Source organism: Myotis daubentonii, chromosome 14, assembly GCF_963259705.1.
Source record: "Myotis daubentonii chromosome 14, mMyoDau2.1, whole genome shotgun sequence".
In the NCBI taxonomy this organism is placed as follows: domain Eukaryota; kingdom Metazoa; phylum Chordata; class Mammalia; order Chiroptera; family Vespertilionidae; genus Myotis; species Myotis daubentonii.
Genome location: NC_081853.1, coordinates 57,151,499 through 57,173,816, shown reverse-complemented (window position 1 = coordinate 57,173,816; position 22,318 = coordinate 57,151,499). Strand labels below are relative to the sequence as shown.

The 22,318-nt window shown below is 51.2% G+C and overlaps 1 protein-coding gene across 8 annotated transcripts in view; it reads left to right on the top strand.

Moving 5' to 3' along the window:
• Positions 1 to 22,318, top strand: part of DOCK3 (dedicator of cytokinesis 3) — a 176,141-nt gene that overhangs the window by 107,387 nt on the left and 46,436 nt on the right. For all 8 annotated transcript variants that reach the window (XM_059664627.1, XM_059664629.1, XM_059664628.1 and 5 more), the window contains 11 exons: positions 1,349 to 1,474; positions 8,012 to 8,136; positions 9,525 to 9,687; positions 10,414 to 10,520; positions 10,858 to 11,029; positions 11,346 to 11,443; positions 13,428 to 13,511; positions 14,747 to 14,847; positions 16,811 to 16,892; positions 17,091 to 17,261; positions 18,999 to 19,191. In XM_059664627.1, coding sequence (XP_059520610.1) covers positions 1,349 to 1,474; positions 8,012 to 8,136; positions 9,525 to 9,687; positions 10,414 to 10,520; positions 10,858 to 11,029; positions 11,346 to 11,443; positions 13,428 to 13,511; positions 14,747 to 14,847; positions 16,811 to 16,892; positions 17,091 to 17,261; positions 18,999 to 19,191 — 1,422 coding nt within the window. The remainder of the gene's footprint in view (positions 1 to 1,348; positions 1,475 to 8,011; positions 8,137 to 9,524; positions 9,688 to 10,413; positions 10,521 to 10,857; positions 11,030 to 11,345; positions 11,444 to 13,427; positions 13,512 to 14,746; positions 14,848 to 16,810; positions 16,893 to 17,090; positions 17,262 to 18,998; positions 19,192 to 22,318) is intronic.

Genomic DNA, 22,318 nt, shown 5'->3' with positions numbered 1-22,318 from the left:
TCATAAACTAATTGTACTTGAGTCTACCAAGCGATTAGGCTGTAAAACATTACTGTAGGGTGTTCAGAACCCCAACACGATTATCTGCCCAGAATGCGAAGTGAATGCCATGGGTCTGCTCTTGGGCGCTGCGCTCTGTGTTAATGACACTGGCCCATCAAAGGCATCATCACAGGTTTCTTGGGGAGCGTGCGCGTATTCACTGAAGCAGTAAGGTCTGGCTGGGCTGTGTTTCCTCCCCTGGCCCCGCTGGGAGCGTACATATTCCTAGGGCCTGACCTCTTTCTCCATTTCGCCGTGCTCTCCCTCTCCCACTCGTATTCTGCAGCTTCGCTTGTCACTGTCTCCTCCTAGCATCGCTCTCCTGATTGTCCTAATTATCAGCACAGCTCCCCCCCCACCCCATTTTAGATGTTCATTTCCTGCTCAGCTCCCAAGTCTCTACATCCCTGAGGCTGCTTCCTGCTGACCAGCACCGAAATGTATCCGCCCACAGCTGCTCTCCTTCAGTCTTGGAGGCACTTCCTAACTCCCACCTAGGCTTGACCCACAGCCTTCCAGCCAGTGGTTGCGAGGGGCCCCTTGGGGGGCAGGGAAGGGGCAGTTTCCAGAAGATTCTTACTTTGTGCAAAACTCCAGAGGTACAGGTAATGAGCCAGAAGGCAGCTTGCCTGAGGGGACATTACAGATTCTCCCAAGTTCTGAAGAAAGGCCTTGGGATCATCTGGAGGGTCTGAAACTCAGAGTCTGAGACATGGCTGACCTAGCTTCACAGCAACACCCCTTCTTTTCCTTGCACTGCGGGGGTTCCCTGTCGGAGCCATGTGGTGTCTGCTCTGCTGCTCACTTTACAAGACGGTGCCAGGTTAAACGGGCACACTGCTTCCGACACTTGGGCATTCTCCTAGCATAAACCCAGCATCTCTTAGTGTGTCCGTTTCCAGCTGGTGGGACACCCTGACAGAGGTCTTCTCTGGTCACACTGTCCTAGGCTACTGTTGTTTCCGTTGGCTTCTCTGGGTCCCTACATGTACAGTTCATGTGTCAACCCTCCCCTTCAATACCCAGTAGGACCCACCTGGCCCTGGGCTGAATGCTGGGTCTCCGGGAGCCCCGTCTGTGTTTAATAGACGAGTTCTCGGGGTCATTGAGGTCATCCTGACTTAACTTCCTTTAGCTTTCTGGAATGTTCCTTCAGAATAATAACATATTTTCTGCATCAAGATTTTTCTCAAGAAAAATGCTGAACTTTGCACGTTTTCCTCTGGAAACAGTGTGGCCCTGTCTTTCCTAGCACCACAGGACAGGAGGGACGTGGTCTGAGGGAGAAACTGCCTTTGTTTTGCAGGCCTTATCATTTCTCTTCAGCTTCTTCGCGGAGACATGGAACAGATACGGAGAGAAAACCCCATGATATTTAACAGGGGATTGGCGATTACAAGGAAATTGGGATTTCCTGATGTCATCATGCCAGGTAGGTAGAACCTCTTGGGGCTGGGTGGGAGGAGGGCTGGGGTCAGTCCCGTGCTCGTCTCGTCAGCGGTTGCTGAACTCTGCTGTGGGGGAGCCTGAGCCACTAAAAACTGCGTCCCAAGTCAGCTGGCGACTGCGTCTGCAGCCAGCGGCCCTAGGGCTCTGGTTGGTATTGTTCTTTCCCAGAAGCCCCACCTCCTGGTGGCTGGGGCTGAGTTGTCTGAGTGGAGTGGATGCAACAACCCCCAAAGAACCTCATGCGAGGCCTTCCACACTCCGCTCTCCCGGTCCACTCCTTTGGAGGCACTGGCTCACAAGCACTTCCTCTTTAAGGGGAGGAATAACCAAAATGTGTGCCTGTAGCATTGCCGGGTCCCACTTCATGTGGGAATAGCAGGTGCATTTTAACGTTTTAGAAAGTGGATAAGACAGATGGTCTCAGTCCGGCTTTGTGGATTGAATTGTACGACCTGGCCAGTTTCTCAGGAATATCCCACCCCCGACCCCTCATCGAGGGCCCAGAGGGAGAGCCAAGGCAGAAAGTGGGGGCCCACTGACCTCCAGTGCGGGTCCAGCAGGTCAATCCCAGGTTCATATTTCCTAGTCAGGCAGATGCGAGAACAGCTGGGAAATGGGTCAGCCAGGCCATCGGAGCCAGGGGGGCTGCAGGAGTGAGGGAAGGTAGAGGGGGTCTCAGGGGGCTGGCAGGCGGTCTGAGAACCAGAGCAGATGCGAGCAAAGCGAGGAAAATCAGAACAAATTGCTGGTTATCTGGACAGATGACAGGAGTTAGGAATCTGCCCTTCCCACTGAGTGTGAATGATCTGCTACAAGCTCGTTTGCTTTTGTGTAGAGGACCAGCCAGGCTAGACTGAACTGACTGTGGGCACTAGGTTGTAAACATCCCGTCTAGAACTCTTCGTGGCGACCCGAATTCTCCTGTTGTAAATGTTTGCCAGCGCAGCCCCAAGCGGAGTGTAGCCTGCGCACAGAGAAGGCCCATGTGCCAGGTCCCAGCTGCCTCCCACCTCCCACACTAGGCCCGGCCTTGTTTTCTGCTCCTTCGATGCCGCTGCACAGACCCTGTGCATGCAGAGCGAGCTGCGGGGAGAGCTTCGTCTCTGCTCAGGCACGCGGGGAGCGTCCTCCGGCGGGAAACCTGGGCCGCTCAGCCACTCACTCCACCTTTACCTTTAAATGCTAAGGAGGCTTGGTGCTCAAGAACGGCTTAGGGGTGGCTGCTGGAGATGTGAGGCCTTCGCGGGATGTTTCTCCTTTCCTGTCCTGGACCACGTCTCAGCCTCTATGGCCGTTAGCGGGAAAAGAGCCCGGGTGTAGTCCCTGGCTTCTTGGCAACGTGTCATGGGAGAAAGCTGGTGGTTACCCAGATCTTTTTAAGTGAGATTTCCAGGCTTTGGAGGTGGAGCCATCCATTCTGAGAGATGTGTTTAAAGTCCTCCCTTCCTTTAATGTCTCAGATTTGGACATTTCCTTCCTGTTAGTCTTCACACTTTAAAACCCAGTAGCAGACCCTAGAAAGGAACAAGCGGCAGTGAAATGTGAAGCAGACTGCTTTCCAAAGTGACATTGTCCAAACCGCGTGTGGAAAGAGGTCCCTGTGCAGCGCTCTGCCTCTGCATCCTGGCACACAGGTGTGTAAAGGACTGCGGGTATCTAGACATGGCCGTGGAAACCGGCTGCAGCTGCCGGCGGTGAGACAAGCTGAGGTTCAGGAGCTTTCCCGCCCCGGGCAGCTGAGCGACCACAGCCCCGGCACTGGCCATCCTGAAGGTCCAGGCTGGGCTGTGGGTCAGCCTGCTGGGTGCTGAGGCTGACAGGAAGCGTGGTTCACAGGCAGAAAGCAGTCCTTTGTGCATTAGCTCCTCCTCCTCTACCCTTCCTCCCCTGAGGGGAGAGCTTTTGAACAGATGACCACGCCCAGGGTTGTGAGCTAACAACTGCCAGCCCCTTACTCACTCCGAGATACCAGAGTGGGTGTGCGTCCCTGGGCAGGTGACAGGCTGGCCTGCAGGCCCTGCTGCAGCAGCAGGAAAGGTGCTGGGTGTGTCACGCTGCAGGCAGCCCGTCTTGGGGAACCGTGACTGTGCTAACACGCCCTTCGGTGAGACCTCCAAGCCTGGCTACTTGTCCCCCTGCAGCGGGTCTGTCCTTTCCCTGAGGAACATCGCACCCGGGCTGCAGCGGTCTCGCAGCCCTCACAGTGACCAAGTTACACGAACTTTCAGCTTCTTCTTGACACATGGGTGTATGGGAAATGAGCAAAGAAATAAATTGTCAGTAACTGTGAACATTTCAACACTTACGGCTGAGCAATTAGAGTAAACGTAAAAAACCAGAATTACTCCTAACCTGTGACCCTTACTTTAAGATGCCAGCAGTGGGCAGCGCTCATTTGGAGAGCTTTTCTCAGGGTCGACGGGTGCGTCCTTGTCAAAGCACATTGACAGCTCGCAGCTCCGAGTCACAGAGCAGCGACTGCAGTGGGAGCCCGACAGGCTCTAGCCACAGAAGCGCTGCGCACCGCTTCCGAAAAGGTCTTTCTGATGGTCTCCCGTTCTTTTCATGGTGTGTACATGCACACCACGTGACTGCTGTGAGCAGGAGATGCCCTACTGTGTGCCCTAGCCGAGGCCCTGACTTCTAGATTATAGAACAAATAGATATGGGCGGTTAAGCCAAATTTTGAAACTGGGCACTGACAGCCTGTAGTTTGTGTTACATTTCTGTGGCAGTTCCTCCTTCCCTCCAAACTCACTCAGTTCAGCACAAAAGCGAATACGTCTGTGGCACACTTTTGCTCTTTTCCTAGATTTTTTTCATGAAGATGGGCAAGAAAGATGGGAACAGGACAGGTGTTCCAGGTGAACAGGCTGAAGTTAGCGCAGTTCCCAGGAACGCACTTGTCAGATTAGCCCTCAGAAAACTTAAAGAAAGCTGTCGGCCAAAAGACTGTAAACAAAGGGACGTTCTGAAACCTCCTGCTCAGAAAAGGCTATGCCTTCTCCAGACCGCGCCTGAGCCCCGGCCCGGGCTCCTCCAGCCTCTGCTTCTTAGCTTCCCTGCGGCTGCTCCAGGTCCTCCGGGCTCTGTGCGGATGACAGCGTTTTCACTTGTTTTTGTAACCTTGAATTTTTAAGGCTATTTACTGTGAGCGATATGGTCTATGCTTTTTATTAGTTAAACGGTTTTCTGTCTTGTCAGAAGAAATCTGCCCTTTGACTTAGTGTGTCCTGAGGACTGCGTTCTCCCTAAAGCGTAGTTCTCTCACTTAGTGTGTATCAGAGCCGCCCGTGGGCTTGGAAACAGATTGCCCGGCCCACCCTGAGGGTTTCTGCTACAGGAGGATTCGGGGTGGGCCCGGCAGTTGGCATTTCTCACAAGCACTCAGGTGGTGGTGATGCTGCTTGCCCTCCCGAGTCAGACCTGGCACCAGTACTGCTCCTCTGGGCCGCCCTGAACTTGCCCTTACAAGGCAGCGCTGCAGGCATGCTGAGTCCCTGGGGGCCCTGTGGCTCTTCCCTGGAGCTCAGGAACTCTGCCTGTGCTGTGACCCCTGGTGAAAGTGCATGCTTCATCGCGACCTGCAAGTGATGTTTATTCTCTTTTCCTGTTTGTCTTAATTGTTCTTGTTTCTCTCTGTGCTGTCCCCTCATTCTCGCCCCTTTCTTTCTGGTGCAGAGATGAAGATAGTTGGGTGTAAGTTCCCGCTTTTGTGTGTCCTGTCTGCTTTTTGCCTGCTTTGTTTCCATCTTCATTTGTTCCATGGAATGTTGCAATACTGGGGTGGGGTGTCATGTACATTATTAATCCTTCATCAGCCTCACCTTTTGGGGTAACTGACAAGACGTAAGAAGAGAAGCCACCAGCCCAGCCTAGAAGACTGCGTGTTACTCTGGGTGAGCACTAAGATCTGAGGAAGCGAAGGAGACCTGGGACTGTTGAGAACCCCTTACCAAGTCCTAGGTGACAGCTCGGAGAGAGGTTATTATGAGGCAGGTCAGCTCCTCCCATTGAAAAGAAAGTGAGCGGGCTTAGTCCAAGCCCCAAAGAACCAGAGGGCAGAGAGCTTCTCTTTGCAGCTCTGCTGGGCACACCCTGCACGAAGGCAAACACAGAGCCCGGTCTTTGAAAGAAGCTCTCCTCACGGGAGCGGTGGGAGTCCCACAGTGGTGCAGAGGCCCCGGGCCGTCTGCTGTCAGAGGAGGCCTTGGCGATATGCGATATGCGTAAGGGATGGTTTAGGAATGGTCACCTCTGGCCCACAACAGGTTGAAAGATCATCACATTGTCAGCCCAGGAAAGAAATTGTCATATATAGTGAGTCACTGTGCCCATCCCTGTCGTCCCGTTACAGCAGGGAACGTCCCTGACTTCATAACAATATAACCAGTAGACCTGTGACACAGAAGACATGGTTAGAAAAGCGAAGAACCTGCCGGGCCGGCGTTGTTCAGTGGTTAGTGTCTACCTACAAACCAGGAGGTCACAGTTCAATTCACAGTCAGGGTACATGCCCGGGTTGCGAGCTCCATCTCTGTTCCTGCCGGAGGCAGCGGATCAATGATTCTCTCTCATCATTGACGTTTCTATCTCTCCCTCTCCCTTCCCCTCTGAAATCAATAAAAAAAAAGTTTTTTAACTAATAAAATAAAATTCACGTGGATTACTTTGAAAGTAATTTCCAGAGAGTTCTGGTTAAAACCAGGATAATATTTAAGCAAAGCACCTATTCTCTGGGTTAGACATTAAAATTCTCTAGATTATTCACTTTTTTTTGCCAAATCAGCCTAGAAATTGAATAATTATTTAAACTCCATAGAAAAGCTAATGTGTAACTAAAAGGTTTCTTATCACAAGAAGGCTCTGGCATGTCTGTTTCAATTGTTAAAAATTAAAGTATAACCGACTTTGATTTATCCCATTATAATAGCAATAACCCACAGTAACATTCCCAGTTAACTTTGAATCTTACTTTCCGGACTGATTTATTCAGCGTCTGTCCTGACAGCAGCAAGTTGATAAATTTGAGCTTCCCTTCTGCTTGTCCTCGTCCCCGCAGGCGGAGTGCTCTGTCAGTGATGTGGTAGGACTCCAAGTGGAGGCTCCACTTGGCCCAAGAGGATCGCCTGTGCGGCAGCACGGACAGGCCTCACGGCGGCCCGCCTGCCCAGCATGGCAGCCTCAGGGCTCCTTGAGGAGCAAGATGGCTTTCTCTGAGCTGCTAATTAATTCCTTCTCGGGTTGCTCTTCCCTACTTGAGACAAAGTCTTCTGAGAGCTTCATCATGCGACCAAATCGCCATGATTGCACTCCCGGGAGAGGGAGGTAACCTGACGAATAGAAGGTCTGATCATGAAGGCCTCAGAAGCCCAAGTGTGTGCCAGGCCTGGTCTGTCGCTGTGCCATGCGTACAAGATCCACAGACACTCCCGCAGTCAGAAAAGAGGCCCCCGGCCATGTCTGACGCAGCCAGAAAGCTCACCTGCGAATCAAAAGCAAAACCTGTTCATTGCGGTTCCAAGGTCTGAGCCGATCAGATGGGCCGTGTTTCTGAGGACGACGGGGAGACGGGCTAGGCTGGCTTCTGAGGCCCGCTGTGCCAGTCAGTCCTCCTCTCTCAGTTCATCTCTGGAGGCTGCGGGCGTCTTCACTCTGGCCTCCCCGCTTTCCTTTGCTGCTTTCTTCCTTGGAAGACCCTCCCCCCCCCTCCCCCAGCCTTTACCATGTTTTTATTGTTTTTTCAGTCAGAAGCCTTTTAGAAAGTGTGAATAGAACTCACCGTGTCAGTATGGGCAACCTTAGAGCAGCTACATGGGCTCTTCTCATACAGGAACAGGCAGTCCCACCCTGAGAGGCAGGCGTCACTCCGGGCGTCTCGGACGGCGGTTCCAGCTTCTGCCTGTCTCGGGCAACGTGGGCTGGAGCCAGGGCCCAGGGAAGCAGCCAGAACACAGCAGGTGGTCCCCGGGCTCCCGCACCGGGGCCTCTGGAGGAGCGTCGCCTGCTCCCAGGCACTTGTCACGCAAGTGGCCTGCCCGGCGCTGAGCAGGCAGTGGCCTGGGAGCTCGGCCTCAGCCAGACTCGGTGGCGCTGAGGGCTGCAGAAAGAAAACCTAGAAAATCAAAAGGAAACTTTTCTTAGGGGGAGGAGGAGGGGCTAGTGAAGACATAGACAAGACCTGATTGAAGTGGATTCTAGAATCTCTGTGGCGGCTGAGAGAGCAGCTGCCCTCCTGGCGGGGAGAGAGCCCGAGCAGCCACCTGCCCTCTGAGAAGGTGCTCCGCCCGCCCTTCCCGCTGCACAGCTGTGCTCAGCCCTGCGGAGCAGACTCCGAGCACGTGGCTGAGCACCCACGTGCCCCTCCCCGGTGCTGTAGGGTGTCCATCGTTATTAACCAAGCTTGGAATGCCCTGAGCACCCCCCGAACCCCGGAGGCGCCATCGCTAGCCTGGTCCTCCACGCACAGGGGACAGTGTGGCTTCTGGGGTCACGGAGACACGCATTTCTTCCCCCACAGGCGACATCCGCAATGACCTGTACCTAACCCTGGAGAAGGGGGATTTCGAGCGAGGGGGAAAGAGTGTGCAAAAGAATATTGAAGTGACCATGTACGTGCTTTATGCAGATGGAGAAATCTTGAAGGTAAGGCTTGCCAGCCAGTTTGGAACGGAGGCTGACCCTGAAGTGGCCCTCCTGTTCCATCCTGTGGACGTTGTCCAGGACCCTCCTCGGGCAGGACTGAGCTGGGATCACCGTGTGCGTTCTGCTCTGCCTCTTCCTTCGCCGGGAGCCCTCGGCGCGCCCTGCTGACACTCGCAGTGTCACAGCCTCCCTGCGCCTTCCTGCTCCAGCTTAGGCCTGCTCCCTGGTTTGTCCCACTGTGGCTTCTGCCCTCCCACCTCGCACTGAGCTGCCTATTTCCCGTAACTTGCTAGATCCCACCCTTGATCCTTGAGCCACTACAGGAAGTTCCACTTGCTCTTGGTCCAAGGCGAGATTAGGTCCTCACCGGCTGGTGCCAAGTTCCAGGACACGGAGCAGCAGGCTCTGGCCCTGCGATTACCTGCAGCCAGTGCACACAGGGATCCTGTCACTCATTGAAAGTGAAGACCTGGCTGCTTTCCTGTTGTCAGTGTCAGTTTCCCCTCAGTCATGTCGGGGCACAGTTCCTCACGACTCACATGGCCTCGTTTGCAGAGCACTTGATGGACTGCAAGTCAGTCTTTCAGACCTCACTCTTGTGTGTTGACAGCAGCCCTGCGAGGTGGGCAGAACAAGAACAGTCATCCACATTTTACAGAAGAAAAGGGTAAAATTAGCAAAATCACCTCCCACCGCAAGAAGAAATAAAGGAGAACGTTGAAACGTTGGTCAAAACAGTGATTTGTCATTTGAAAGCCCACCTCCTGGATTCAGGCATGTCCATTGTTTGCATGGGAGTCCAGCCGAGGTCAGCAGAGCTGTCTGTGTTCACCCCCCACCCATGCGGCTTCCTGCCCTCCAGGGAGCCCGGGCAGCCCCGGCGCATCTTAACGGCAGTGTTTGGGAACCCAGGTCAAGTTAAACCTGGCCTTCCTCGTAGCCAAGGACAGCCTGCTACGGGCAGCCTAAGGTGCCAGCGCAGCGCAGGGCTCGGGGCGGTTAGGAAACCAGCTCTCTCCACTTGAGCATTTCATTATCTTTGTGATCTGGCCATGTGCCGGGCACAGTTGAATTCTCCCGCGAGTCCACTGTTTGCTTTCTCGGTGAGGATGCGGGGCCCACCGCAGGGCGTCAGGTACCCCCCTCAGCGCCCGGTTTGTTGCAGTGCGTGCGGTTACCTCCGCCCCAGGGCAAGCGAGCACCGTGACTGCGAGTCCTTGCACCGTCCACAACGTTGTTTCCAAAAGCAGTGAATTTAGGCCCCATGAAGTTCCTCCTCTTACAGATCCGCCTGGCAGGGAGAGAACCTGCACGAGAGACAGGGTCCCAGAGGTGGAGATATCGAGGGCCCTCAGGAAATGACACCTGATTTTGCTTCTCTCTTCCAGGATTGCATCAGCTTGGGTTCTGGAGAGCCAAACAGAAGCTCCTACCACTCGTTCGTCCTCTACCACAATAACAGTCCTCGCTGGGGAGAGATCATCAAACTGCCCATCCCCATCGACCGCTTCCGCGGCTCCCACCTGCGCTTCGAGTTCAGACACTGTTCCAGTGAGTGAGACATCCCCACGTTCCTTAGGGGATGTGAATATCACTCTTCCCACCCCGGAACAGACTTGAGAGGGTTCTTATTATTGGGGCAAGAAAATGAGGAGTTGTGAAGAAATGGCCATTCAGAGATGGGATGTCATCAGAGGCTGTTCTCTGGACAATGATTTTAAACCAGGGGGTTGGCCCTAGGTGGTTTGGTTCAGTGGATAGAATGTCGGCCTCTGGACTGAAGGGTGCCAGGTTCGATTCCAGTCAGGGCACATGCCCAGGTTGCGGGCTCGATCCCCAGTACGGGACGTGCAGGAGGCAGCCCAGCAATGATTCTCTTTCATCATTGATGTTTCTCTCTCTCCCTCTCCCTTCCTCTTTGCAATCAGTGAAACAACAGAAACCCAGGGGGTTGGGTATTGTTTGCTCCTGGTGTCTGACCTGGACTGGGTGGTTGCTAGTGTCGCTCCCTGTGGGTGTTCCCAGTGTATCAACTGCTTCCTAGAAAGCCTCAGGCTAACCAAGACCCGCAGTTTTGTCTCTCTGGGTCTAGATAGCCTGGGCCCTGGGATATCAGTGGACAACAGCCCAGTGCATTCTTACCGCTCCTGCAGTCAGGTTGATAGTAAATGAAAGTGAGGGACAAAGAAGTAAAGAGCTAGGTGGTAAGCACAGGGGGGTTTGAAATTTAAACGCAGATTGGGGGCTAAAACAACTAACGCTTGGCTGTGGTTACAGCGAAGGACAAAGGGGAAAAGAAGCTGTTCGGCTTTGCCTTCTCGCCCCTGATGCGGGATGACGGGACCACGCTCTCCGATGACATCCACGAGCTCTACGTGTACAAGGTGTGGCTCGGGCTGAGCATCGACCCATGAACCAGGAAGTCACAGTTTGAGTCCTGGGCAGGGTACATGCCTGGGTTGCGGGCTTGATGCCCAGTTGGGGGAGGCGGGGGCATGCAGGAAGCAGCCTATCAATGTTTCTCTCTCATCATTGATGTTTCTATCTCTTTCTCCTTCTCTGAAATCAATAAATATATATATATATATATTTAAAAGGCATGTCAGCCATGCTGGGGAGTTTCTGGACAGAGCACAAGCATCAACCAGAAATCCCCTGGGACCTGACCTGTACACGTGGTGCGGTCAGGAAGGACTCTGTGTTCTCTGCTTCTGCCTGCAGTGTGATGAGAACAGCACGTTTAACAACCATGCCCTGTACCTGGGCCTGCCCTGCTGCAAAGAGGACTACAACGGCTGCCCTAACATCCCCTCCAGCCTCATCTTCCAGCGCAGCACCAAAGAGTCTTTCTTCATCTCCACGCAGCTCTCCTCCACCAAGCTCACCCAGAACGGTAGGTGCTGATACATGTTAAGGGAGACGGGAATTACTGCTGTCCTACCGCAGTGAGGGGATCCTTGTCATCGAAGCTGAAGGAATCACTGGCAGTAGCAGCCTCTGGGGTTTCCCTGTGTTTGGCAGCTCCAGAGTGCACACCCAGAGTTCACAGATGTGTCTGGCCTTGATCTCAGCACTGAAGAGGCTGTGGCCACGCTCACAGCTATTTCTGTTCCCTAGCCCCCCCCCACCCCCCCATCCGTGTCTGGGAGAGTGGGTGTTGCTTGTCCTTGGCTCAGCCAGGGCTCACCACCTGTCGGCTTGCTTTCTAGTGGACCTCCTTGCTCTGCTGAAGTGGAAGGCCTTTCCAGACAGGATCATGGACATCCTGGGGCGGCTGCGGCACGTCAGCGGAGAGGAGATCGTTAAGGTCTGGCTTCCCCTTAGGTCCCATGCCCCGTGCTGCCTGCACTCCCGTAGGCCTCCTTTCCCTTCCTTGGGGTCTTTCTCATTTCCTTACTTTGTAACCCTCTCACCACCCAGCCTGATGTCTTTCCGCTGTCTGAAACAAGTATACAAGACGAGTGTGGATGGGAGAGTTGGAAGGGGCCGACCTCAGCAAACGTACCTCAATCAGATTGAGGACGTTTTTAGCAAAGGCCAGCCTAGGAGGACCCTAATTAAGTTAATAACAATGTACCTACCTATATAGTTTAAGTTTAAAAAAATTGGCTCTCAAAAGAAATTTCAATCGTTGTGCTGTTGATATTTGGCTCCGTTGACTAATGAGTTTGCCGACCACTGGTCTGGATTCTAGAAGAACTAAATCTGCCCCGTCTCTCCCTTAGCGTCCATGGCAGGGAAACTCACTCTCTGCCTCCACCACTTGCCCCAAGTTCCTTTGCGACATTCCCATCTGATGGCCGAGCAGGCAGCAGCGGCACCGCCATCCCCAGCTGTCTCTCTGGGCTCCTCCACGCTGCGCAGAGTGTTGGCCCCCCTGGTTCTAGCTCAGGAAACCCACAGGCACTTCTGCTGGCGAAAGCCCCACAGGTGGATTCCCCACAATGGACTGAACTGCACTGAGGAAAGGGGGGGTGCTTTTGGTGATGAGCAAGAGCAACAGAATGTCAGACAGAGACGGAATCTCAGGAGGCTGCCTGTCCACATGAGCATTCTTGGCTCTGTCGTCACAAGTATCAGACAGCGACGCGCTGTCTCTGCTTCCCTTTCACAGCTCCATTGACTCCATAACACACAACACGGCATCTGCAAATCAGGAACAGTGTGTCCCTCTGTGCACTTCTACGAAGTTGTGGATGAGCTCTGTTTTAATTCTACGATCAGGGTATCGTACATTTTAGAAAGATCTCTTAACAAATAAGCTCATCCTAGTTTTTGAAATTTAAGATAAATTCATCCTCAGGGCATTTCTCCTTCTGAACATGTTCACAATATCATCGAGTGAACAGACAGTAGGAGAGCCTGTGATCTTTTAAGCTGGTTGTGCTCCTCACAGGAGAACATTCTACCAGCAGGTGTGGTCTCGGCACCAGTCATTTGTCTCAGGCCAGCCAGAGAGAGTGTGGGGAGAACACACTAGCGTTTCACTCTTTATTGGAAGATTTCACATCTCACAAAAGTAGACAGAATAGTATAAAGAGCCCTGTGTGTACTCAACACCCGCGCCAGCCCATGGCAAACCCTGCCCATCCAGTCCCTAGCCACACCTCCCACCTTACATCCTTTTGAAGTAAATTGCAAGCATGGTATTATCCCATTGTGTTCTGACCAGCAGAACGTTAGCGTTGACCTTTAAAGACCACTGGCATCCCAAAGTGTGTCTTCTCCCCCTTGGTGTCTGCATCTCAGAAAGGTGTGTGCCCTAAACACAAGCAGCAGCAAGAGGCAGTGCTTCCGGGCCCTTCCCCCAGTGACGGGCCTCGCAGGCTGCATTCTCCTCTCTGGGCCACTACCTTCTAGATCAGAACATGGCTTCTGTAGGGAGGGCGTCCCCTGCCACATCCTCACCCCAATGTCCTGTGTGGAGTTAGGCCAGTAGAGAGCAGGGGACGGCTGAGCTTCTGAGGTCCCAGGAAAGTGAGCTCTTTTTCTCAAAATGAATTTGCATTAAAATCACCTAGATTGTCTTGTTCTAAGATTGCTCTCCTCTGTGGATGTCCTAGGCTTTTAGGTACTTGCTCTTTCCTTACAAGTTTAGCACTTTGCCAACAGGAAGCACCTCTCTGTTCCTCTGGGCTGTCAGCACATACCCCAAGTCCACCTCGTGACTTGGCCTGTTTGTAAGTGGTGGTTTGAGACCTTAGGTCTTTGACGTTGTTTATTGGGAGGTAAGTGCATTGGTGCCTGGAACAGGCCCCGGGACCTGAGCCCTGACGTCTGTGCTCTTGCAGTTTCTGCAGGACATCTTAGACACACTCTTTGTGATTTTGGATGACAACACAGAGAAGTACGGCCTGTTGGTGTTCCAGTCTCTGGTGAGTCTCATCCTTCCAGGCTTTTCCTTCTTCCTGCCGCATGTTTTTGAAAGGAGGGAAGTAAGTTATTAGAGTGAGTCAGCACAAGGTTCGGATGTTTCCAGTACAAAAGGGACTGAGGAGAATCACCCAAGACCAACCAACCGACCAGGAAGATCCCTGCGAGATCAATTGGGCAGAATGCAGCATGGTCAGGTCCAGGCCTCAACTTTGTGGTTCCGATACTCGGTCTCATCACAGCTGCAGAGTTGCCAGGCCCTGAAATAGTGGCCTGCACCACCCAAAGGCCCAGAGACCACTAAGGGGAGCAGGCGGTCCATTTCTTCACACACACGTGGCTGTAAGCCCCAGGACAAGCAGAGATGCACTTTTGCTGGCCCTACCTCCGTGAAGTCATTTGGGAGCCAAGAATTGCAGGAGGCCGCATAGTGAGAATGGACAGTGATTAGGCCAGGGGTGGGCAAACTTTTTGACTCGAGGGCCACAATGGGTTCTTAAACTGGACCAGAGGCCGGAACACAAGCATGGATGGAGTGTTTGTGTGAACTAATGTAAATTCAAAGTAAACATCATTACATAAAAGGGTACGGTCTTTTTTTTTTTTTAGTTTTATTCATTTCAAACGGGCCGGATCCGGCCCGCGGGCCGTAGTTAGCCCACGGCTGGAATAGGCTATTTTGTGCACTTTGCTTAACATGTCCAGTCCCACCGGAGGCTGTATATTCAAGGAGAACCGGATACTCCAAGTCTACCTGATAGACGAGGGCAGAGGCAGAATGGCACTGGCATAGTTGCCCCTTCGCCTTTTCTTTGTCCTCGCTGCCCTGGCGGGCCAGCCCCATTTCTGAAGGGCACAGCCTTTCTTAGCTAATTTGGCTCTGAGGACAATCCTTGCTCCCTCTTTTCCCAAGGGTCTGAGATGCATTAGTATTTATGCACCTGCCCGAGTATTGTTTTGCCTTCCCCTGGGCCGTGTTGTGTACCCAGCATTGTTAGGAAGAGGCTCGGAGCAACACTGGCAGACCATGGAGCCAGGCCTGGATTGGGAGTCCAGGAGAGGCAAGAACAGGGCAGACAGACAGCAGTTCAGGCTCAGGGTGGAAAGCACACGTTCGCCGCCCACGGGGAGCACTAGATAAAACACTGACGGTTTGCCATTCCTTGAAGAAGAAAGAGTTCTGTTTAGCGCTGGGGATAGGGCTGAGGCCTCCAGTGAACCCGGGTATCTCCGCCAGGTGTTCATCATCAACCTGCTCAGAGACATCAAGTATTTCCACTTCCGGCCTGTCATGGACACATACATCCAGAAGCACTTTGCTGGAGCCTTGGCATACAAGTAAGTTCCGTCTGCATCCTTATCAGGGCTGGAGTTTGAAGAGAAAGAGGCTTAAAAGAAGGTCGGTCACCTGACCTTTTCACCTTCATTCAAGAGCCACCACGCTGCTTTCCATGGTGGCTGCACCACTACACATTCCCACCAGCAGCGCACAAGGGTTCCAGCGTCCACATCCGTGGCAACACTTGTTGCTTTCTGTCTGTTTGGTTTTCTTTTTTCTTCCTTTATTTTTTTATTTATTGTATTTGGGATTTTTTTTATAGGAGCCTTTCTAAAGGTTGTGAGGTGGACTCGCACTGTGGTTTTTATTTGAATGTTTCTAACAATTAGTGATGTGAGCATCTCTCAACATGCTTATTGACCATTTGGAGAAAAGGCTGTTCGAGTCCTTTTCCCATTTTTGAATCAGGTGGTTTGGTTTTTGTTGTTGAGCTGTGGGAGTTCTTTATATATTGTGGCTATTAACCCCTGTGGGTATGTAATTTGCAGAGATTTCTCCCATTGCCTTTCACTCTGTTATGTCCATTGATGCAGTTTTCAATTTTGATGTAAACCAGTTTACCTATTTTTTATTTTGTGTCCTGTGCTTTTGATGTTAGACCCAAGAAATCATTACTGAGTTAATGTAATTAAGCTTTACCCCTATGTTTTTCTCTAAGAGTTTTAAAGTTTTAGCGCTTACATGTAGGTCTTTGATCCATTTTGAGTTAATTTTTGTTTATTGTTTAACATAAGAGTTCGACTTCATCCTTTTGCATGTCGATACCCAGTTTTTCTAATATAGTTTGTTGAAAAGACTGTTCTTTCCCCCATTAAGTAGTCTTGGCTCCCTTGTTAAAAATAATTTGGCCATATACATGCAAGGGTGTATTTCTGAGCCTTTCTATTGCTGTAGATGTCTGTCTTTATGCCAGTACCACACTGTTTTGATCACTATAACTTTGTACTGTGTTTTAAAATCAGGAAGTGTTAGTTTTCTAAATTTGTTCTTTTTCAAGATTTTTTTGGCTATTTGGGATTCCTTGAGATTCCATATGAAATTTTTTCTCTATTTCTGCCAAAAAAAAAAAAAGAAAAAAAGCTACTGTGGGTTTTCAGCTGACATTTTAAACCATAGTTTCTTCATAGGTGTCAAAGCTGCCAGAAATATGTCTTGCTTTTTCTATGGAAGGAATTAGCACAATTTTGCAAAAATATAAGTAAAACCCAAGGATAGGGAGGCTGTGGAGTCGCTGGAACTCTGACACTTTATGTCACTTTGGAGAGCAGGCACTGTGCGTTTTACACGTGTCACCTCATTAGTATTCCCAATAACTTCAAGATGTACGGTTGTTTTCTCCATATTTTAAATGAGAGAATGCAGCACAGAGGGATCAAATAACTTGCCCCAGGATACCGAGTTAGAAGCTGATAGGCTCTGTGTGAGCCCTGCTGTCTCACCAGGGCCTACACGCTTGACCTCTGTGCTCTGTTGCCATGTAACCGTGCAGGCCTTCTGACCCTGTAATCCTGTTTCACTCGACTGACCTGGTTCCTGAGGAAATAAAGTAGAGGGGATGAAGGTTGAGCGAGGAGGGGCACACGGGACTCTGCACGTTTATTCAGAGTCTACTATTCACTAGTCACGGTTGTATGTTGTAGAGACACAGCAGTTTTAGACAAAACAAAAATGCAGGCAGTCCAAGACTTTGGGAAAACTTTCTCGTAATCAAAGAAGAAATGTGTGTCAGGGAGAGTGATAGGAGTGATTGTAATTGCTGCTTGAAATGTGGCAGCTCTGCATGGACTGGGAGTGTTGTCCGGTCTCAGACAATCCGAGCATCTCCCAGCGGCAGTGGGCCTATCGCTCCGTCTAGCTCAGCAGCAGGTGTTATTTCCTGTGTGGCTGATTCGGGGCTGAAAACATTTCCGGCTGCATTGCGTGTGGATTAAAGTGGGTTCCTGGGACTGCTCTCTCCCCCAGGGAGCTCATCCGCTGTTTGAAGTGGTACATGGACTGCTCGGCAGAACTGATTCGGCAGGACCACATCCAGGAAGCCATGCGGGTAACTACTGGCTGACTTCGAGAAAAGTCAAAAAAAGAAAGAAAGAAAGAAAGAAAAGAAAAGCTTGTCTCCAAGTTGGAATTGTCCATCACCTGATTTTAGTGTAGAATTCACTGTCCCTTTGCCCTTCGTTCCCTGCTGTGTTCGTTCCCGACCATCTTTAGCACCTTCCCATCCCCTCTGTGCCCACACCTCCAGGCCTTGGAGTACCTCTTCAAGTTCATCGTGCAGTCCAGGATCCTGTACTCGAGAGCCACGTGTGGGATGGAAGAGGAGCAGTTCCGGTCCAGCATCCAAGAACTTTTCCACTCCATCCGCTTTGTTCTCAGTCTGGACAGCAGAAACTCAGAGACGCTCCTGTTCACTCAGGTCTGTGGCTGCAGGGGAGCGTTGATGCAGATTCTTGTCTGTCTGAGTTGGTGATTTCTTTGTCCTCTGGCTTCCAGGCTCCTGTGTGTTGGGTAAGGGGTGGTTTACAAGAAAGTACCTACTCGAACGGAAAGCTGCTTTTACTTCAAAACCAGCTGTGGCCCAGCTGCCAAACAAAGCATCCCAGTGGCGTATGGCAGAGGAGCACAGCTGTGTTCTCAGGCGTCCTCTTCATTTATTTGTTGTTGTTAATCCTCACCCAGGGTTATTTTTCCCATTGCTTTTCAGAGAGTGTGGAAGGGAGGCGGCGGGGGGAGAGACGGAGAGAGAGAGGGGTGAGAAGACACATCAATTGGTCGCCTGAGCGTAGACTGCAGCATGCAGACCTGTGTCCCAGTGCCATAAACTCCCGCTCACTCCAGGCCAGTGTCTGCTGCCTGATGAGCCAGCCAAGGGAAACAGCCTCCCCCCACCTGCCTCTTAGGCGGCGTGCCCTCTCGCCTCCTGTCTCTAGGCGACGTTCCGTTTCCCTTTGTACGTCTTGGGTTAATGGTGTAAGAGGACTGAGAAGTGGGAAGCCTCCTTCATGCTACCTGCATGTAGAAGAGAGAAAAATGAGAACCAGTGTTTATTGAAAGCCTACTGTGTGCCAGGCCTCCTACTAGAAACAAACTCCGTACACCTAGTGTTTTCCTCAGACCCATGTCAGGAGGTAAGTAATAGCATCGTCCCCGTTTTACAGATGAGAAAACTGAGGATTAGGCAGTAACTCACCCAAGGTTCTGTGGCAGGTAAGTGGTAAAGCTGGGATTTGAACTCACGTCTGTCTAATTCCAAAAACCATTGTCTGTCTCCTACACTACTCTGCCTCCCAGAGGCTCTGGCATTATTATCAGATTGTCCTCAAGGGGCCACCTCATGGGTCTTCCAAAGCTGAGATTCTAGAAGAGAAGTCTCCAAGAACACACACTCCCCAGGCCAGCTAGGTCACTGAACTCAATGCCAACATTGTCAAAAGTCCTCAAGAGTTCATGAATAAGTCCATGCATTCTTCATCCTTTAGATTTACACTTGAGACGGCCAGGCATCACATATGAAGGAAATAAAGTCTTCATATTAGTGCTTTCAAATAAATGTCTCTGTCCTGGGGAAATGGACCCGCTCTCAGCTGGCTGCGGGCTGCAGGGCTCTGAGCAGAGCTTGGTGAGCGCTGCGTGCAGGTGCTCGGCCCTTTCCGCCGCCCTCTCCTTGAGAGGCTCTTGGCTTGAGTTCGGAAGGTCAAGGGCTTGATCACAGAGACAGAAACAAACATTTGAATCCGTTTTATAAGCAAAAACAACATGGATATTAAGCCATGTTGAGCTGACTTCATTTTATAGTCCCTTCTCTTGCCAGCAAATGCCCTGGCAAGTTATGAAAGCTTCAAGTGGCCTGGCCCCAGTCAGTTCTCTTGTTTTGATTTCCGTTTTGGCTCTCCCTGCTCCATGTCCCAGCTTTACCACTTACCTGCCACAGAACCTTGGGTGAGTTACTGCCTGGTTCTCAGTTTTCTCATCTGTAAAATGGGGACGATGCCATTACTTACCTCCTGGCATTGGAGTGAAAGGCCAGGCGAGAGCCCACCACAACAGGGCCTGCAGTGCCTTCTCACCGTCTCACCGCCTTGTACCTTTGTCTGAGCGTGCACGATAGAAACAACTACCCCCGAGCTAACCTCAGCCTCACTTGCTTCTGCAGGCCGCACTCCTCAATTCCTTCCCCACCATTTTTGACGAGCTGCTGCAGATGTTCTCCGTGCAGGAGGTGGCCGAGTTTGTGAGAGGGACCCTGGGGAGCATGCCCAGCACGGTGCACATCGGGCAGTCCATGGACGTGGTGAAGCTGCAGTCCATCGCCAGGACTGTGGACAGCCGCCTGTTTTCTTTCTCGGGTAAGTCAAGTTGGGATGAGAGTCAGTCACCTTTGCAGGGTGCTAGCCACGTGGTGGTCACAGGATCGGTTTTATCAGCCGTCACATAAGAAGCCAGTAGCCCTTAGATGCAGTCTTTTTGATAAGCTATAATTATAATTTTTGGCAATAAAAACTTTTAAGTTCAAGAATGCAGACAAGACATAGGACTACTGCCTCACTCACAATTTATTCTTAGAGACCCACGTGGCATGGCCTGCAGAGCAACTCCAGGCCCATAAGTCTAGCCTGCTGCCAAGAATGGGCCTGCCACACCCCCAGCAGGGGGAGGCCACGGAGGGAAAGGAGGGGGAGCAGAGAGAAGGGTCCGGCCCAAGGGGAACAGATAAGCTGAGGAAATTAAAAGAACCTGAGGGGGCCCCTGAGGACCCTCTGTGCTTTCCCGATTCCTGGTCTCCCCCGTCAGACAGATTGCTTTTCCTCCCTGTGAAGGAGCCTCTGGGATTAGACAAAGAGATGGACAGGGAGCCCTCCACACCCCCAGACCGGTCAGGGCAGCCTAACAAACACCACCAGCAGGCCAGGCTGCTGTTCAGAACGAACCGCCAGCATCAAACCCGAATCCACATTCAACATGAGCAGCTTGCAGTGGTGCCAAGTTCTCTGTGGGCAGATGTTAAGGTCAATGTGAGCCTGATCCTTGAGTAGCACGAGCATAGGAGAAACTTCTAGGGCACAGGAACAGTCGGAAATGCTAGCAGATCAATTACTGAATTTTTATCATTAGAATTTTTTATAATAAAAAATTTTAAGTTTGACTTTTGAAATTTAACAGCAATAATTTCACAGCCCAGCGCTACACACATTTGCAATACTAAACGAGTGTTCTCTTGAACTTAGCTCATTAGTGGCGTCTTGCTGATGGAAAGCCGCCACCAAGAACATCCGCTTTTCTTTCAGTCTCTGTTCAGGTTAAACGCTCTCCTCCCCAGCTGCCGGATTGAAGGTGTGATCAGGTTGGGACACTGTGACTGAGGCCAGGACACTGTCACTCTTGAGCTTTGTGCTGAGCAAGATGCTTTCTGTGTCGGGGAGGGAGACAGCAGACTGCTCTCACTGACACACTTCACTTCTAGTATTTTTGCATGTACTTGCTCCTCCCATAATCGTGTAGAAAATTTGTTCTAAGACTTTATTGGGTTTGTTGTTTTTTTCAGTGTAAATTTTTATATTTAGAATTAGGCAGCTGGACTAGATGATCCCGGTTTTGTTGCCATCATCGTCAGGAGCCAGTGGAACATATGCCTTCTCCCCTCCCATCAGCCTGATCAGGGTGCTGGCCTTGGCCACATCAGTGTCACAGAGCTTCTCACAGCCTCTTCGATCTGGTGTTTGTTGGCCTTGACATCCGCAAGGAACACAGTGTCTTGTGTCCTCTGTCTTCATGGCTGACGCGGTGGTCCGGGAATGTGATGGTGGCACCATGGGCAGGCTTGTCTCTCCTGGGGGCGCTCTGCTGAGGATATTTGGGGCCTTCAGAGCCTAGTGTCTTTGGCTGTTGGAAGGTGGGTGACGTGCGGGTCTCCTTTTTTGTGGCTGAGGACGCCTTTCAACGCTGCTTTCTTTGCCTTCAAAGCCTTTGCTTTGGCTTTGGCTTTGGCTTTGGCTTTGGGAGGGAGGGGCAGGGGCTTCCTTCTTAGCTTTCGGTGCCATCTTCCTAAAAAGCGATTAGGTTTGGAGATGACAAGTCTTCATTTGCATCTCACTCCCATTGAATGCCTGAGTTGTAGGTCTTCCCTGAAGCAGGGTTTCTACCAGTGCTGTCATTTAACCAGCACTCATTCTCAGAGCACATTGGTCTGATCCTCAGCAGATTCTAGTAAAAAACTACTGTTTCTGCGGCAGCCGTTGGTTGTGTCATCCTGCTTGGTTGGTGTTTTGGTCTACAAAACAGATTATGAACTTCTCTTTTAGCCAAGCATCTTTTTATTTTTTATTATTATTTTTAAATATATTTTTATTGATTTCAGAGAAGAAGAGGGGGGAGAGAGAGAGAGACATCAATGATAGAATCATTGATCGGTTGCCTCCTGCACGCCCCACATTAGGGATTGAGCCTACAATCCAGGTATGTGCCCTGACCGGGAATCAAACTGTGACCTCCTGGTTCATAGGTCGATGCTCAACCACTGAGCCACCCGGCCGGGCATCAAGCATTTTTTTAAACATAGGATAGCTGTCAGTCCATGTCATTGGAACATATTCTAATAAGTATTTGGCAAGGCAGTCCCCAAATCTCCGTGTGTCATGTCATTTGTCTTTGGCTGGCAGATATTTTCTTTGTGAATTTCATCTGGAACACTTAACTATGGTGACATATGAACAATCAGTCCAAAATGCTATGGATCTTTGTGTTACTGATCATCTGACTGAATTGCGCTGGCCAGGCGTGGTGGGACCTGCAGGGCCCAGAAACACTTTACACTGTGTTATCACCACACTGTGAGTAAATGCAGAGGAGGCAATTAGCACCTCATTCTATGGTGCTAATGGGGGGGGTGGAGCCCACAGGGAGACAGCTGCCTAAGGTCTTAGAGCAGTGGTTCTCAACCTTGGCTGCACATTAGAATCACCTGGGAAGCTTTTTAAAATCCTGATTTCTGGGCCTCATCCTCCGGAAATTCTGTTTCTTTGTTATGGGGTGGGGCCACCACATTAGTAACACAGGAACAGAATTTCCGGAGGATGAGGCCCAGAAATCAGGATTTTTAAAAGATTCCCAGGTGATTCTAACGTGCAGCCAAAGTTGAGAACCACTGTCTCAGAGCGAATTAGTAGAGGAGCCTTCCTGAACTCAGGTGCTGAGCAGTCACCTCCTGATGACAGTGCTGTGTGAGTAACAATGAGGAGAAAAGAAAAGCAGGATTGGCGATAGGGTTAGCTAATTATCAAAGGCTTAGGACCAAAGTCCTGCTTCTGTCCAGTTCTTGCTTTGCTCACACCTAGCATCCCACAAGCCGGAGGGGCAGTGAGGCAAGCTAATGGCTGCACAGAGTAAGTGCTGGGGGCGGTGTGCCAGGACACCTAGCCAGGCGTTGGGAAGAGGGACCGTTCAATCCGATCAAGTGTGCAGGTTCAGTCAGTGCAG